At 34.4% G+C, this 15,280-nt stretch overlaps 1 protein-coding gene and 1 pseudogene across 2 annotated transcripts in view; one reads left to right on the top strand and one right to left on the bottom strand.

Moving 5' to 3' along the window:
* Window positions 1–2,609, bottom strand: part of KLB (klotho beta) — a gene marked incomplete at its 5' end in the record, with an annotated part of 33,677 nt that extends 31,068 nt beyond the window's left edge. The window contains one exon of the mRNA XM_081304878.1: window positions 1,785–2,609. Within this exon, the coding sequence (XP_081161004.1) occupies window positions 1,785–2,609 (825 nt within the window). The remainder of the gene's footprint in view (window positions 1–1,784) is intronic.
* Window positions 2,610–7,433: 4,824 nt separating this feature from the next.
* On the top strand, window positions 7,434–7,844 carry LOC308654292 (histone H3.3A-like; annotated as a pseudogene). Its single transcript has one exon. The product of its transcript is annotated as a histone H3.3A-like (transcript).
* Window positions 7,845–15,280: the final 7,436 nt, after the last annotated feature.

Genomic DNA, 15,280 nt, shown 5'->3' with positions numbered 1-15,280 from the left:
AAAAAAGGGGGGCATTTTTACTTCCATTTTTGGCAACAGTTCAAATGGGGAGAGCCCATGAAGGAAACACCTGCAGTTCACATCCCAAGGAAACCAAATCACAGTATGAAGGTACAGAAATATCAAAATCTTTTCTTTCCCTCTGCCTAGAACAGCAGTTTCCAAATGCTTGCTGCACTGGGAGCACTTAAAAATAGCAACACCATCTTCATCCTATTTAATTTCTTACATTTTGAAGTCATAGTATACCCACACTTTAGTAACATGTTCTGTATCAACTCTATTCAAATATATGCAAATGACCTTGAAATGATCATACAATCCATTTCCTACAAGAGCTGATGTAATCAAAACCATAGCATTATTGTCCATATATATATATATATATATATATATATATATATATATATACATATATCCAGAAGATCCAATAAAAGAAAGTTTAGCCTGGAGTAGTTTTATGTTCCTGCATATTTTTTTTTAATATTTATTTTTTAGGTGTAGATGGACACAACACAATGCCTTTATTTTATGTGGTGCTGAGGATCGAACCCGGGTCCTGCCCGTGCTAGGCGAGCACTCTACCACTGAGCCACAATCCCAGCCCCCCTGCATAATTTTTTAAAAAAATTTCTACATGTTTAACATTTGCTCCTTCAAAGTACACCCCCTAGCACAGTATAAAATCCAATTAATATTTTTTCCCCATTTTTAAAATGTAAAAGGGATTGAATAATTTATTTTTTCAAGTAAACTCTTTGACTCAAAAGTTAAATCTAATTCCATATGTTAGTCTCCAAGTGAGGCTAAAAGTCCTGAAAATTTCTGAAAGATTACTTTAAAAAAGACTTTTAATAAGGATGATGTTTTAATTATGTCATCATTTATGAACCTCATCTTCACAACAGCTGCATTTTTTTCCTGTAACCTTGGGCAAATTATTTAATCTACCTAAGCTTAAGTTTCCTCACCTTTAAAATGGGAACAATTATAGGACCTAGTTCATAAAGTTGTTATGAGGATCAAACATGTCAATGCATGTAAAGTACTTAATGTAGTCTGTAGGACATAACAATCAATAACTATTAGTTCTTATTTTGTTATATTTTACTATTGTTTTAATAAGTTTAACATTTCCCAAGATAAGCTCTAGCTTTTGAAATACACCACTTTAACATACTTGGTAGAACACATTCTTCCCAGTTTTTATATTAGCAGTTTAATTTTAACTTCCAGTACAATTAATCTCATCTTTTCTGTCATACAACACAAAACTAAGTGTGAAGGACATTTATTTCAGTTTCTGTATTTAGTACTATTCATTAGCTAACATTTATGTATCTCACTATAGCTAAGTACCACTAAGAATAGCAATGCTAACAACAAATGCCTGTTTGAAAGGGTCATCCTTTAACATAATTCTGAAACGAATGACATGTCACAAAAAGGTTCCAACAGTTAAATATGCAAAGTACTGGTTTCCCACAGAAAGAAAGTAAACTCACATTCTCACATTCTAATGCATAATTGTAAATTTTAAAACAGTCTCAGTTTCCTCTTGGAAAAGATTAATTGGATTAATGCATTAATAATAGCCTAGGCAAATAAAACACACCCTATTTTAAAATAAAATTTGAAATAGAACTTGTGAATGAGCCTAAAAGTACTTGAGCTGATTTCAATCAAGAGGATCATTTAAATAGAGGTAAATTCCCTAGTGTTTCTTTTTAACTTCTGCTGCCTATATATTCTGAAGATATAACAAGAAGTCAGCTGTACAGTACCTTGATCAGGTTGTGTCCCACTGTGTAGACAGCTGCTAAATTTCCCTTCTCTCCAGGAGCATGCAGACCTGTGTTATATCCATGCCAAGCAACTAGATATGGGTTGTGAATTGTAATCCAGTATTTGACACGATCCCCAAACATCTGGAAACAGTATGTGGCATAGTCATTGAAGATATCAACCATAGATTCATTCTTCCATCCCCCATATTTTTCTTGCAACGCCAAAGGCAAATCCCAATGGTATAAAGTCACTACAGGTTTAATGTTTCTAAGTACTAGAGCGTCCAGAAGAGTATTATAATATCGCAGACCTTTTGCGTTGGCAACTGCTGCTATTCCATTGGGGAAAAGCCTCGGCCAGGAAATTGAAAACTGATAAAAAGAAACTCCTATAAAATCCAGAGCCGATAAGTCTTTTTCCAGAAAAATGTAACTGTCACTGGAACCATTCGTGCTGTTGACATTTTTAAGGTGTGTATGGATGAAATGATCCCATACAGAGGGTCCTTTTCCATCCTTCTTCCAACTCCCTTCCACTTGAAATGCTCCAGTCCCAACACCCCAAAAAAAGTTTTTAGGGAAAGTGTCATAGAGAAATAGCTGACTTGCATTTACAGGACTAAAATTAGGATTTTTAGACCATATAGCTCTTCCGTCTCCAGAGAGGCCAGTAACAGCTTGTAGCAGAATAAATGCTGACAGGATGACAGATCTTTGCAGTGCACCGTTGGACATTGTTTTCCTATAGCGTATGTGTCTTTCATCGGCTCTGAAGAAAATCCATTCATTCCCTGGAGACCCTGCTGCACAGCCTGGCTTCATTTGCCACTAACTGTTGGACTGTCTTATCAACGCGTTAGCAAAAGCCTGTGATTGTAAAGCTCTGTCAATGATTAGCTTGAACTGTGAGACTCGGGATGGGTCCTGGAGAGCCACGTAACTTGAGGGAGGTGGCCCTATTGCAGTCACCCACATGTTTCGTCCTCTCCTGTTATGGGAAAAATTAGACGAAAATGCATGGGTGACAACGGTTTGGATGTGTAACTCAAACATATGTGAACAGTGAATAAGAATGGCATTTTCTGTGTAGCCTTTCACATTGACGCAAATCTTTTGAACATTATTGAATAAGTACATAGCTTGGCTATTTTTAGAGTTTTTGAATGGTAATTTTATTATTTCATATTTCAGAAAACACTATCTGATATACAAGTCAATAGCATTTCTGTATACCAATAATAAATAAGACATAAGACATTATACTTCCATAAAATCATAAACACAACTAAGAATAATCTGAATAAATATTACCAACTGTATTAACAGATTTGAAAGAAGATTTGAATGGAGAAATATAGCACTTTCTAGATGAAACATAATACTTTCCAATTTAATTTACAAATTTAGTGTACTTTTCACCAAAAACCCTTAATTTCAAATTTAGTTCAATTAGATTATTGAGAAAGATTACTTGAAGAATAAATAAGTAGAATTACAAAAAGAAAAGAAGAAAACCTGAAAGAGAAATAGTGAGGTCATAACTGCTTTCAGACCACAACAATTTAAGCAGCATGATTCTGGAACAAGAATAAACAGAAAGAAGTACTGTACAGAGGGCTGGTGCTGTAGTTCAGTCCTCTTCTGTTATGGGAAAAATTAGATGAAAATGCTTGGGTGACAACTGTTTGGACGTGTAACTCAAACACAGCACTTGTCTCACACACGTGAGGCACTGCGTTTGATCCTCAGCACCATATAAAAATAAATAAATAAAAATAAAGATATTGTGCTCATCTACAACTACAAAAATATTGTTAAAAATTGTACAGAATTTCTAGCTTTCAAATAACCTTCAAAAATTTGTAATGTTTTAAATATTTGAAATATTATGTATTAATGAGGCATAGTGGTTAATAGTTCAAGCCAGGCCATCTAGTTTAAATATCAAAACTTTCTGTACTGCAATTTCCTCTTATGTAATAATAATAATAATAATAATAATAATAATAATAATAATTACTCATGGATTATTATGAGGTTTAAATGAATTAATACATCTAAGGCACTTAGAGAATGACACATACTAAGTACTCAATAAATATTATTCTATCTGAAAGGGAAGAATTCAGAGAAGTGATGCTCAGATTTAGCATAGAAGACACTTCTTTTCTGGCTCATTTTGGACTTTGTTTCTTAATTTACTACACACAGTATAAGAAATAACTTTAATAAGTTGTACACATCCAACTCACTGATATCCCTGTACATTGGTGTGTGTGCTCTCTGTGTACAATTGGTTTCTTCCTTTATCCAGCTCATGTCTATTTTTTAACACCCAGTTACCTCTTCCGGAAAGCTTTTCTGATTCCGAAATGCAATTAGATTTAGGTGAATCTCCTCTATGTTTCCATGGCAGCCCATGTTTTTTCTATTATGGCATTTATCACCCAATAAATCACACAGTATACCACACAGTACATTTATCTATATCCTCTGTTGGATTACAGACTTCCTCTCCCTCCCTCTTTCTTTAAAAATCAAAACAGGAGCAGAGTGTGGTGGCATGTGTCTGTGGTCCCAGCTATTCCAGAGGCTGAGGCAGGAGGATCAAGACCAGCCTGGGCAACGCAGGAAGAACCTCACCTCAAAAAAGCAAAACCTGGGCTGGGATTGTGGCTCAGCAGTAAAGCGCTCACCTAGCCCTGGGTTCGATCCTCAGCACCACATAAAAATAATAAATGAATGGAATAAAGATATTGTGTCCAACTACAACTAAAAAAATAAATATTAAAAAAAAAGCAAAACCCAAGGGGCTGAGGCTGTAGCTCAGTGATAGAGCATTTGCTCCTCACATGTGAGGCACTGGGTTCAATCCTCAGCACCACATAAAAATAAATAAATAAACAAACAAACAAACAAATAAATAAATAAATAAGATTTCACTCTTCCCCCCAAAATACTTTTAAAAAAAAGAAGATAAAGAAAGAAAGAAACAAACAAAATGGACCATAATTGTTTTGTTTCCTATTAAATATCTGGGACTTACCACTATACTTGACACCAAAGTATACATTGAATAAATGAATATATCATAGTATATACTACCTGTACTGTTTATCATTGCATTTATCACCTAATACTGGAGTTGTTTGTCTCCTCCACTAGACTGTAAGATTTACTTTTAATTTTTTTTCAGTACTGGGGTTTGAATCCAAGGGTATGCTGAGCTATATCTCCAGTCCTTTTTAACCTATTTTATTATTATTACTTTTTTGCAGTCCTGGGGATTGACCCAGTGCCTCCTGTATGATAGGCAAACACTTTGCAACTGAGACATCCCCAACTCCCCCTTTGTTTTTTTATTTTTGAGGCAGGGTCTCACTAAGTTGCCAAGGTTGACTTTGTACTTATGATCCTCCTGCCTCAACCTCCCAAGTTGCTGAGATTACAGGTGTGCACCACTGCACTTAGCTTTTTTTTTAATGTATATATATATATATTTTTAGTTGTAGTTGGACACAATACCTTTATTTATTAATTTATTTTTATGTGGTGCTAAGGATCGAACCCAGCGCCTTGCACACTGTGCTAGGCAAACGCTCTACTGCTGAGACATAAACCCAGCCCCTGCACCTAGCTTTTATCTAAATTCTTATCATTTCTTATCAGAATAAATGCTTATAATTGCCTGTTGAATAAATGGAGTCAGTACAATTACCATTCATGAAAATAAAAACTTAAATGTAATAATTTATTTATTTTTGAGAGAGAGAGAGAGAGAGAGAGAAAGAATTTTAATATTTTAGTTTTGGGCGGACACAACATCTTTGTTTGTATGTGGTGCTGAGGATCGAATCCGGGCTGCACACATGCCAGGTGAACGCGCTACCACTTGAGCCACATCCCCAGCCCTAAATGTAATAATTTAGACCCTCACATATATTTAATTAAAAACTATATAGCCACAGAAATTAGTAACAAATTAGTTAATTGGTAGTTAAATTTTGAATTATGTATATTTTGCCACAAGAACAAAACAGAAGTTAACATTAAATTATATATACAGTTTATATACAACTATACAATCATATTTATAGAAAAATAATATGTAGGGCTGGGGATATGGCTCAAGTAGTAGTGCACTTGCCTGGCATGCATGAGGCACTGGGTTCGATCCTCAGCACCACATAAAAATAAAATAAAGATATTGTGTCCACCTAAAAGCTAAAAAAAAAAATAAATTTTTAAAAATAATATGTAAATCATGTAACTATAATTAAAATGTACAACAAAATTTAAATTTGAAACCAGAAATTACAAATAAGAAACTGGGAAAATATTAAGGTAAATCTAGAAGGGAAATAAATGGTCAAAGGAAGGGAAATTGTCACTAGAGGAGGGTCCAAGTCAGTCCCCAAGAGGGGGATCTCAGCTCTGGATGACAAGGTCCTTGGCATATGAGACAGAAAAGAATTATAGCACATATCACATATTGAGGCACAGACAGATTATTTAGGAAAGCAAGGAAGCACTCAAAGGGGAAGAGAGAGTGTGGGCTGCTTTTGAGAGTGAGAAGCAACCTTTTGGCCTGGGTTGTTAATATTTATAGAGAGACAGAAGCTAGGGGCTGGACTAGGGGTGAAATCAGGTTGGGGTTATACAATTTCCCGCCAGTTTTCCTTGTGCTTGTGTATTGCCCTTGAATCATGCTACTTTCTGCAGGTGGGGATGTGGACACCAGGACACAGCTGGGTTGCTCCCAAGTTGTTTGTTTTGTATTCTAATGGTTTATGGGCACTTATCTTTTAAGACTCAGTATATCTTCTTTCCTCTGTATCTTGCAAATTCCTACAGCAAAATGGTCATAATTTCTGCAAATCAAGAAGAAAAAATAAATATCTAACAAATAGTCATATAACATGGATCCAATCACACAAAAATGAATGCAACTATATAATTAATGAAAAAATATTTAAGTCATGGGTAATTAAAAGTACATATAAGGCTGGGGATGTGGCTCAGTGGTAGAGTGCTTGCGTAGCATGTGCGAGGTCCTGGGTTCAGTCTCCAGCACTGTAGAAAACAAACAAAAATTAGAAAGAGAAAAACTCAGGACAATAAATTGAATAATCAGTATTACTATAATGATATAATAAGAGCATAGCCAACAAGGAATTGTTTAAAAATACCCATTTTTTCCATATTGTGTTTGGATGACAAATTATGGGTTATAGTAATTTCCCTCCTTTTGTATATTTAATTTTACTTTTACCCCCCCCCCTTTTTTTGGTACTGGGGATTGAACCCTGGGGTGCTTTACTACTGAGTTATATCCCAGTCCTTTTTATTTTTTTATTTTTTACTTTTAATAAGAAAATGAACATAAAAAGCAACAAGTCAATATTAGATATACAAGTTTCTTGATGAGAAAGTAGTACTTTCTCACTAAGATTAGGACTAAGGCAAGGATGTCTATTATTATCACTACTATTCAACATTATACTGGAAATCCTGGCTAAGGCAATATGACAGGAAAAGGAAATAAAACATACAGATTGGAGTGTTCGCAGTCGCCCCTGCGTGGCCTCTATCTTGCCAAGCTCCTGCCGAAGAAAAAGTGGAGTTAAGTAAGAAGTCCTTTCTACCATGGCTTGTACAAAGCGAAATGCCAGCAAATCAACGGTTGCTAAAGCACTCAGGAAACAACTGGCTGCAAAAGCCGCTTGCAAGAGTGCGCCCTCTACTGGAGGGGTGAAGAACCCTCATTGTTACAGGCCTGGTATTGTGGCAGTCCCGTGAAATTAGATGGTATTAGAAGTCCATTGAACTTCTGATGCGCAAACTCCCCTTCCAGCATCTGGTGCTAGAAATTGCTCAGGACTTCAAAACAGAGATGCACTTCCAGAGCGCAGCTATTGGTGCTTTGCAGGAGTCAAGTTAGGTCTATCTGGTTGGCCTTTTTGAAGACACCAACCTGTGTGCTATCCATGCCAAACGTGTAACAATTATACCAAAAACATCCAACTATCATGCTGCATACATAGAGAACGTGTTTAAGAATTCATTATCATGTGAAACATTTCATTCTCAAAAAAATTTTTTTTCTCTTTTTCCTGTAATTGGTAGTTCTGAACGTTAGGTATTTTTTTTTCATGGGCGCAAAAGGTACGTAAGTATATGATTATGAGTTGAAAACTAGGGGACAGAAATCAGGTGTTGGCCATTTTCCCATTTTCATTTGTGTGTGAATTTTTAATATAAATGCAGGGATGTAGAGCATTAATGCAAGTCAAAGTGTTTCAGTGAATGAGTTTCAACAGCTCAACTTTATAACAATTATAAATGAAACTGTTAAATTTTTCTGTACAATGCCAGCATTTGGATTTTTGTAAACAAGTATGTTTCTTATTGAGGGCAACTAAATTGTGTTTGTAGCTTTTTTTTTTTTTTTTTTTTTTTTGGCGGTGTTAGGGATTGAACACAGGGCCTTGTGCATGAAAGGCGAGGCACTCTTATCAACTGAGCTATATCTCCAGCACCTGTTTGTAGCATTTTTATCATATAGTAGATTCCATCCACTCACTATACTTTTCGGGGTTGTCCTACATGTTTTTTAAGTGTTTGTCTTCTGTGCTATTCCTGTAAGTTTGCTACTAAAATACATTAAACTACAACAAACGCACACACACACACAACAAACAAACATATATACTAGGAAGCAAAAGTAAAATTGTTCACAAATGATAATAATTGTCTATGAGAAAGTCTCCCCAAATCAAAAAGTTGTGGCATCAATAAGCAACTATAACAAGGTTGAGAGAGTCAAGGCTTATATACAAAAGTCAATTGCTTTCTTATATATGAACAATGAATAATTAAACTTCGAGATTAAAAAGACAATTCCTGTTACATTAATCTATTATCATTTCCCTATCATTGTTCAGCTATGAATGTATCTTAGTAAAAATAAAACAAGAAATACCTAGGTATAAATCCAACAAAATATGAACAAGATCTATATGAGAAAAACTACAAAACTCTGATGAAAGACATTAAAAAAATCTAAGTAAATGGAGAGATATTCCAGGTACATGAATAGGAAAAATAAATATTATCAAGATTTTTTTTCTGTAACATGATCTGCAGATTCGATATAATTGCAATAAAAATTTCAGTTAGTAATCACCAGCATCCATCTCTGAAACTTTTTTCTTATCCCAAACTGACTTTTTATACAATCTGTCCTTAAATTCTTGGGCTCAAGCTATTTTCCTGCCTCAGCCTCCTAAATAACTGGGACTAGAGGTGCATGCAACTGCACCTGCTCATTCCTTTTTATGAATACATAAAATTCCACTGTAGTTATGCACTGCATTTTATTTATCCATTCATTCACTAATGAATATTTGGATTGCTTTTACCTGTTGACTATATTGAATAATGCTGTCATTGACATGGATGTACAAATATTTGTTTGAGTCCTTGCTTTCAATTCTTGGAGATGTTGTTGAGTGATAGAGTGCTTGTCTTGCATGCTTAGGTCTTGGATTCCATCCTGGTGCTACAAAGGGAGAAAAAACACTGATCTCAAATCTTGGGTTATATACTCAAAAATGGAATTAGTAGACCATGGGTTAATTCTGTTTAATGTTTTGAGAAACTGTCATATGTTTTCCATGTTCTCATATCAGAATCACCTCTTGAATTAAAAAAAAATATATATATATATATATAGTCACTGCCTCCAGAGACTGAATCAGTAGATTGGACACCTTATGTATTTCTTTTTTTTTAAATATTTATTTTTTAGTTGGACACAATATCTTTATTTATTTATTTTTATGTGGTGCTGAGGATTGAACCCAGGGCCTCACATATGCTAGGCGAGCGCTTTACAGCTGAGCCACAACTCCAGCCCCAATGTATTTCTTTTTTAGAATTCATATTTTAAAAAATATACAAAGTAAGAAGTTATTAAGAGGTAACTTTCAAAGAGTGAAAATAAAACAATGTGAAACAAAAAGTTGAAGTCCCCCTTGTGAATATTTGGTGTATATCCTTATACACACACACACACACAATTTATTTCTGTTTATTTTTTGGGGGGTGTACCAGGGTTGAACTAAGAGGCACTTGACCACTGAGCCACATCCCCAGCCCTTTTTGTATTTTATTTTGAGACAGGGTCTCATTGAGTTGCTTAGTGTCTCACTTTTGCTAGGGTTAGCTTTGAACTGGAGATCCTTAGCTCCTAAGCTGCTGGGACTACAGGCGTGCACCACCGTATGGAACTCACAGTTTGTTTGTTTGTTTATTTATTTATTTATTTATTTTTATTTTTTTACATTTGAATCAAATGGGGTATAATTTCTCATTTTTCTGATTGTACAGTTTGCAGAATCACATTGGTCATACAGTCACCTATATACATACAGCAATAATAATGTCTATTTTATTCTGCTGCCCTTCCTACAGTTTATTTTTTAAAAACATAAATGTGATCACACCTTACACAGTGTTCCACAACATGCCTTTTTCTTTTAATAATTTATTTTGAAGAATTTGCATATCAATAAAATAGATATAATTTCATCTTTTCAAAAGATGCATGATATATTTATTATTTCTTTGTATTGAGACCATTCAAAATTTTTTCTTCTACCTATTTGAAAATATATGACAAATTATTGTTAATTATGTTAATTGTTAATTATAGTTAGTTACCCTACTGTACTTGTAATACTAAAACAGCACAGACGCATCTATTTTATTTAACCATTGAGTTTCCATTTTCTTCTATTACAATTTAGCAATTAACATTGTTGAACTTATTATTTTGCCCATATGAGAGGTATGAGAGATTGATGAGATTAGAATTTCTGGATTAAAGTGTGTGTGCATTTTCTATGTTCATGGATATTTCCTGTCTGCCCTGCAAAGAGGCAGTATCAATTTAAGTTCCTATCATTAGTGCAGGAAAGGTAGTTCCCCTACACTTCTTGATATTGGGTTTTATGAGTTCTAATTTTTGTCAACATGGTGAGGGAAAGATGGCATTTCATTTTTATATTCATATGGATTTTCTCTGTTAAGTGAGTTTGGATTTCTTTTCATACTTTTATTTCTTCTTCCGTGAGTTGCCTTATAATCTCTGTTATCTATTTTGCCATTTTTGATGACTTTTTCTAATGAATTAGAAGGAGTTTTCTACCAATCATCTATCTATCTATCTACATTAAACCTCTTGTTTGATATATAAAATTCAGAGAGGTTATACAGATTATTTCTTTTATGCCTTTAGTGAGAACAGAAACATTGGAGAGTTTTCAGCAGAAAGAGTGACATGATTTAATTCACATTTTAAAAGTATCATTCTGGATGCCACTGTCAAGGTACATTGTGGGGAACAAAAGCAAAATCAGGGTGATGAATAGAGAGAAAAGAACTGGATAACAGATGATGATAGCTTGGACCAATATGGTAGCAGAGGAGATGGTAAAAATTGTTGGATTCTGTTTTTTTTTTTATTTAAATTAAATTTTAATTGACACATAGTAATTATATATACTTATGGAGTACAAGTATAAAAACATATATTTTGATACATGTATACAATGTGTAAGGATCAAATCAGGGTATTAGCATAATTCTCACCTCAAACATTTGTCATTTCTTTGTATTGAGACCACTCAAAATTCTTTCTTCTAGCTATTTTAAAATATATGACAAATTATTGTTAATTATAGTTATCCTACTCTACTATATAATACTAAAACTTATGTCTCCTAACTATATTTTTGTACACAATAACCAAACTTTCTCTCTCTCCCATTTCCCCATCTTTCCCAGCATCTTGTTACCACTACTGTACTCTCTACTTCTGTGACTTATTTATCTTCCATGTGTAAGTGAAAACATGCAGTATTTGTGTTTCTGTTCCTGGTTTATTTCACTTACGATAATTTAATTTAGAGACAGGGTCTCACTGAGTTGCTTAGCACCTCACTGTTGCTGAGGCTGGCTTTGAAATATCCATCCTCCTGAATCAGCCTCTCAAGCTGCTGGGATTACAGGTGTGCACCCTTGTACCCGGCCCATTGGCAGATCTTGCCTATAATAATTATTACTGTGGTGATTTCCTAATAATGATTTTTTAAATTTTCTTCCTAATTTCTACATATAACAATTGAAAGTATTCTGTGAAGAAAAGCATTCTTGGGCTGGGGATATAGCTTAGTTGGTAGAGTGCTTGCCTCATATGTATAAGGCTCTGGGTTCAATCCCCAACACCACCACCACCAAAAAAAAAAAAAAAAAAAAGAAAGAAAAAAGAATAAAAAAGACCATCCTCTTCATTGCTTTTTACTTATTCTATTATTTATTTCATCATGAATTCACATTGATTTCACATTGATTTTATTAAATGGGTTTTGGTACAAACACATCTACACACACATACACATATACAATAACTATCATTAGTTATTTTGCTTTTCAAATTGTTCTAGTTTTGTTTATAAGGGCTCCTCTAGTTAGGTTACTATGTCCTTTTCACATACCCCCATCCCTTTTTTGATCACTTCTTTATTTTCTAGCACTACAAGATGTTCCAACTGCACTTGTATTTTTCCTTTCCAAGCCATGGAATCAACTGCTTCTCTAGGTTCCTTTTATTGGACAATGGTATTTAGAAACCAGTGTCTGTATTTTAGGTGTGTGCTCATTGCTAATGGGATATCATTGTTCCTAGAATCATGTAGTGGACAGAGGTAAGGAACATATGTATTAATCCATGCATGCAAATACATCTATATTTAGTTCCATATCTATTTTTGAGATGTGGTTTGCAATATTGCCCTGGCTGACTTCAAACTCCTGGACTCAAGGGCTACTCTTGCCTCAGCCTCTGGAGTATTTGGAACTAGTCTCTGTTGATAATATTTAAAAATTTTTTTTTCAGAGTAGAGATTAGAAGTTTATTAAAGGACAGCAGAAAAGACTTCTCCCGGAGGAAGAAGGGGACCCAAGAGGTGGATTCCCTTTAAAAATTTTTATGAGAGCATTAAAGAGGTGACATAAGCTGGGCATGGTGGCACACACCTGTATTCATTGGCTCAGGTGGCTGAGGCAGGAGGATTGAGAGCTCAAAGCCAGCCTTAGGACTTTAGTGAGGCCCTAAGCAAATTAGGGCAATGCTGTCTGAAAATAAAAAAATTTTTAAAAAGGGCTAGAGATGTGGCTCAGTGGTTAAGGGCCTCTGCATTCAATACGTAGCAAAAAAAAAAAAAAAAAGTGACATAGTGAAATAAATATGGAAACCCAGAGAAGTCAATGAGCATGGAAATAAACTATACAGATTTTAAAATAGTAATGTCTATATCTTTATGAAGTAGATAGCAATGACATAGTTAGCATTTGACAGATAAATTATTTTAGTGTATTATATTTAGAGTTATGAATAGATTGGGAATATAGCTCAGTAACAGAGTGCTTACTTAGCATGTGCAAGACCCTGGGGTTTTATCCCTAACCTACCACCCCACAAGTATATTGCTTTCTTGTTTGATGATTTCTACTTATAATTACCTCTCCACCTATAATTTCATTTTTGAAGCTTGAGATTCCAATGGAAATATTAATAGCAATAAACATAAACCTATAAAGTAGGAAGTGTATATGTGGGGAAACTACAACAACGTCTAAATAAAAAATATGTCTAAAAAGAATTTCTTTTTTTTTATTAGTTGTTCACAACATTACAAAGCTCTTGACATATCATATTTCATACATTAGATTGAAGTGGGTTATGAACCCCCAATTTTACCCCAAATGCAGATTGCAGAATCACGTCGGTTACACATCCACAATTTTACATAATGCCCTATTAGTAATTGTTGTATTCTGCTACCTTTCCTATCCCCTACTATCCCCCCTCCCCTTCCCTCACATCTTCTCTCTCTACCCCATCTACTGTAATTCATTTCTCTCCTTGTTTATTTTCCCATTCCCCTCACAACCTCTTATATGTAATTTTGTATAGCAATGAGGGTCTCCCTTCATTTCCATGCAATTTTCCTCATCTCTCCCTTTCCCTCCCATCTCATGTCTCTGTTTAATGTTAATCTTTTCTTCCTGCTCTTCCTCCCTGCTCTGTTCATAGTTGCTCTCATTATATCAAAGAAGACATTTGGTATTTGTTTTTTAGGGATTGGCTAGCTTCACTAAGCATAATCTGCTCTAGTGCCATCCATTTCCCTGCAAATTCTATGATTTTGTCATTTTTTATTGCTGCATAGTACTCCATTGTGTATAGATGCCACATTTTTTTTTATCCATTCATCTATTGAAGGGCATCTGGGTTGGTTCCACAGTCTAGCTATTGTGAATTGTGCTGCTATGAACATCAATGTGGCAGTATGCCTGTAGCATGCTCTTTTAAGGTCTTCAGGGAATAGTCTGAGAAGGGCAATAGCAGGGTCAAATGGCGGTTCCATTCCCATCTTAAAAAGAATTTCTTTAAATTGAAAACTGTGAATTCACTTCTTCATTTTAGACAATTTTAGTAACTATTCTTGGTACTTAAAGCATATCAGTAGAAGAAGGAAAATAGGTGAAATGCAACTGTAATAGTGAGTTTCAACATATATTAATACTAAAGTTTGCAAATTACACTTTGAATCTAAAAAAGCATTAAAAATGTGTAGGGAATCCCAGGTACTACTGATTTTATACTGTATTTACTTTATCAATTATAATACTTACCATCATCTCAGAACTAATGATAAATAAAGGCATCAAATTAGGTCTAATACTTAAAAATGTAGAGCCCAAAGCAATTCACCTATTTATCCTAAACAAAATTAGCTTTTCTCATAGCCACCAGTAGTTTAAATGGATATTGAAAGTATTGTTTATATATTCTTCGTGTTAGTGAACCAGACTTATATCTGAGTGAGATTTTTGCATGTATTTAATGGAAGATGTGAATCTATTAGAATTCCCTTTGCCATGCTTTTATTTCAACCTGTATTCATTTGCAAAAAAAAAAAATTATCAAACTTCTGATGTACATTACTCTGTATAAACAGTTATAATCATATTTAATTGTATTTAAACTTCATGTCAAGAAAAATGACCTGTGAGATTTTCATGGAAGTTCAAAAATTCTTTTTAATGTAAACATTGCTGAAATATGAATATTCTGGCCATAATTTATCATAAAATTTCAGATTCTTTTCTTTTTTCTTTTTTTTTTTTTTTTTTTTTGAGAAGGTAGGGCTCACTATGTTGTTCAGAGTGGTCTTAAACTCCCGGGCTCCGTGGATCCTCCTGTCTCAGTCTCCCCACTGCTGGGACTATATCTTGCACTACAGTACCCAGTTGAATTTCAGATTTTAAGGGTCCTAAGGGTAAAGAATATCAAGGTCTGTGGTCATTCTTGATATGATAAGTTCTCAGAAAAGTGATGTTAGTTTCTTTTATTTTCTGTGCCT

Source organism: Spermophilus citellus (genome assembly GCF_964194105.1).
Source record: "Spermophilus citellus genome assembly, chromosome: 8".
In the NCBI taxonomy this organism is placed as follows: Eukaryota; Metazoa; Chordata; class Mammalia; order Rodentia; family Sciuridae; genus Spermophilus; species Spermophilus citellus.
This window is presented reverse-complemented; position numbering and strand designations above follow the sequence as displayed.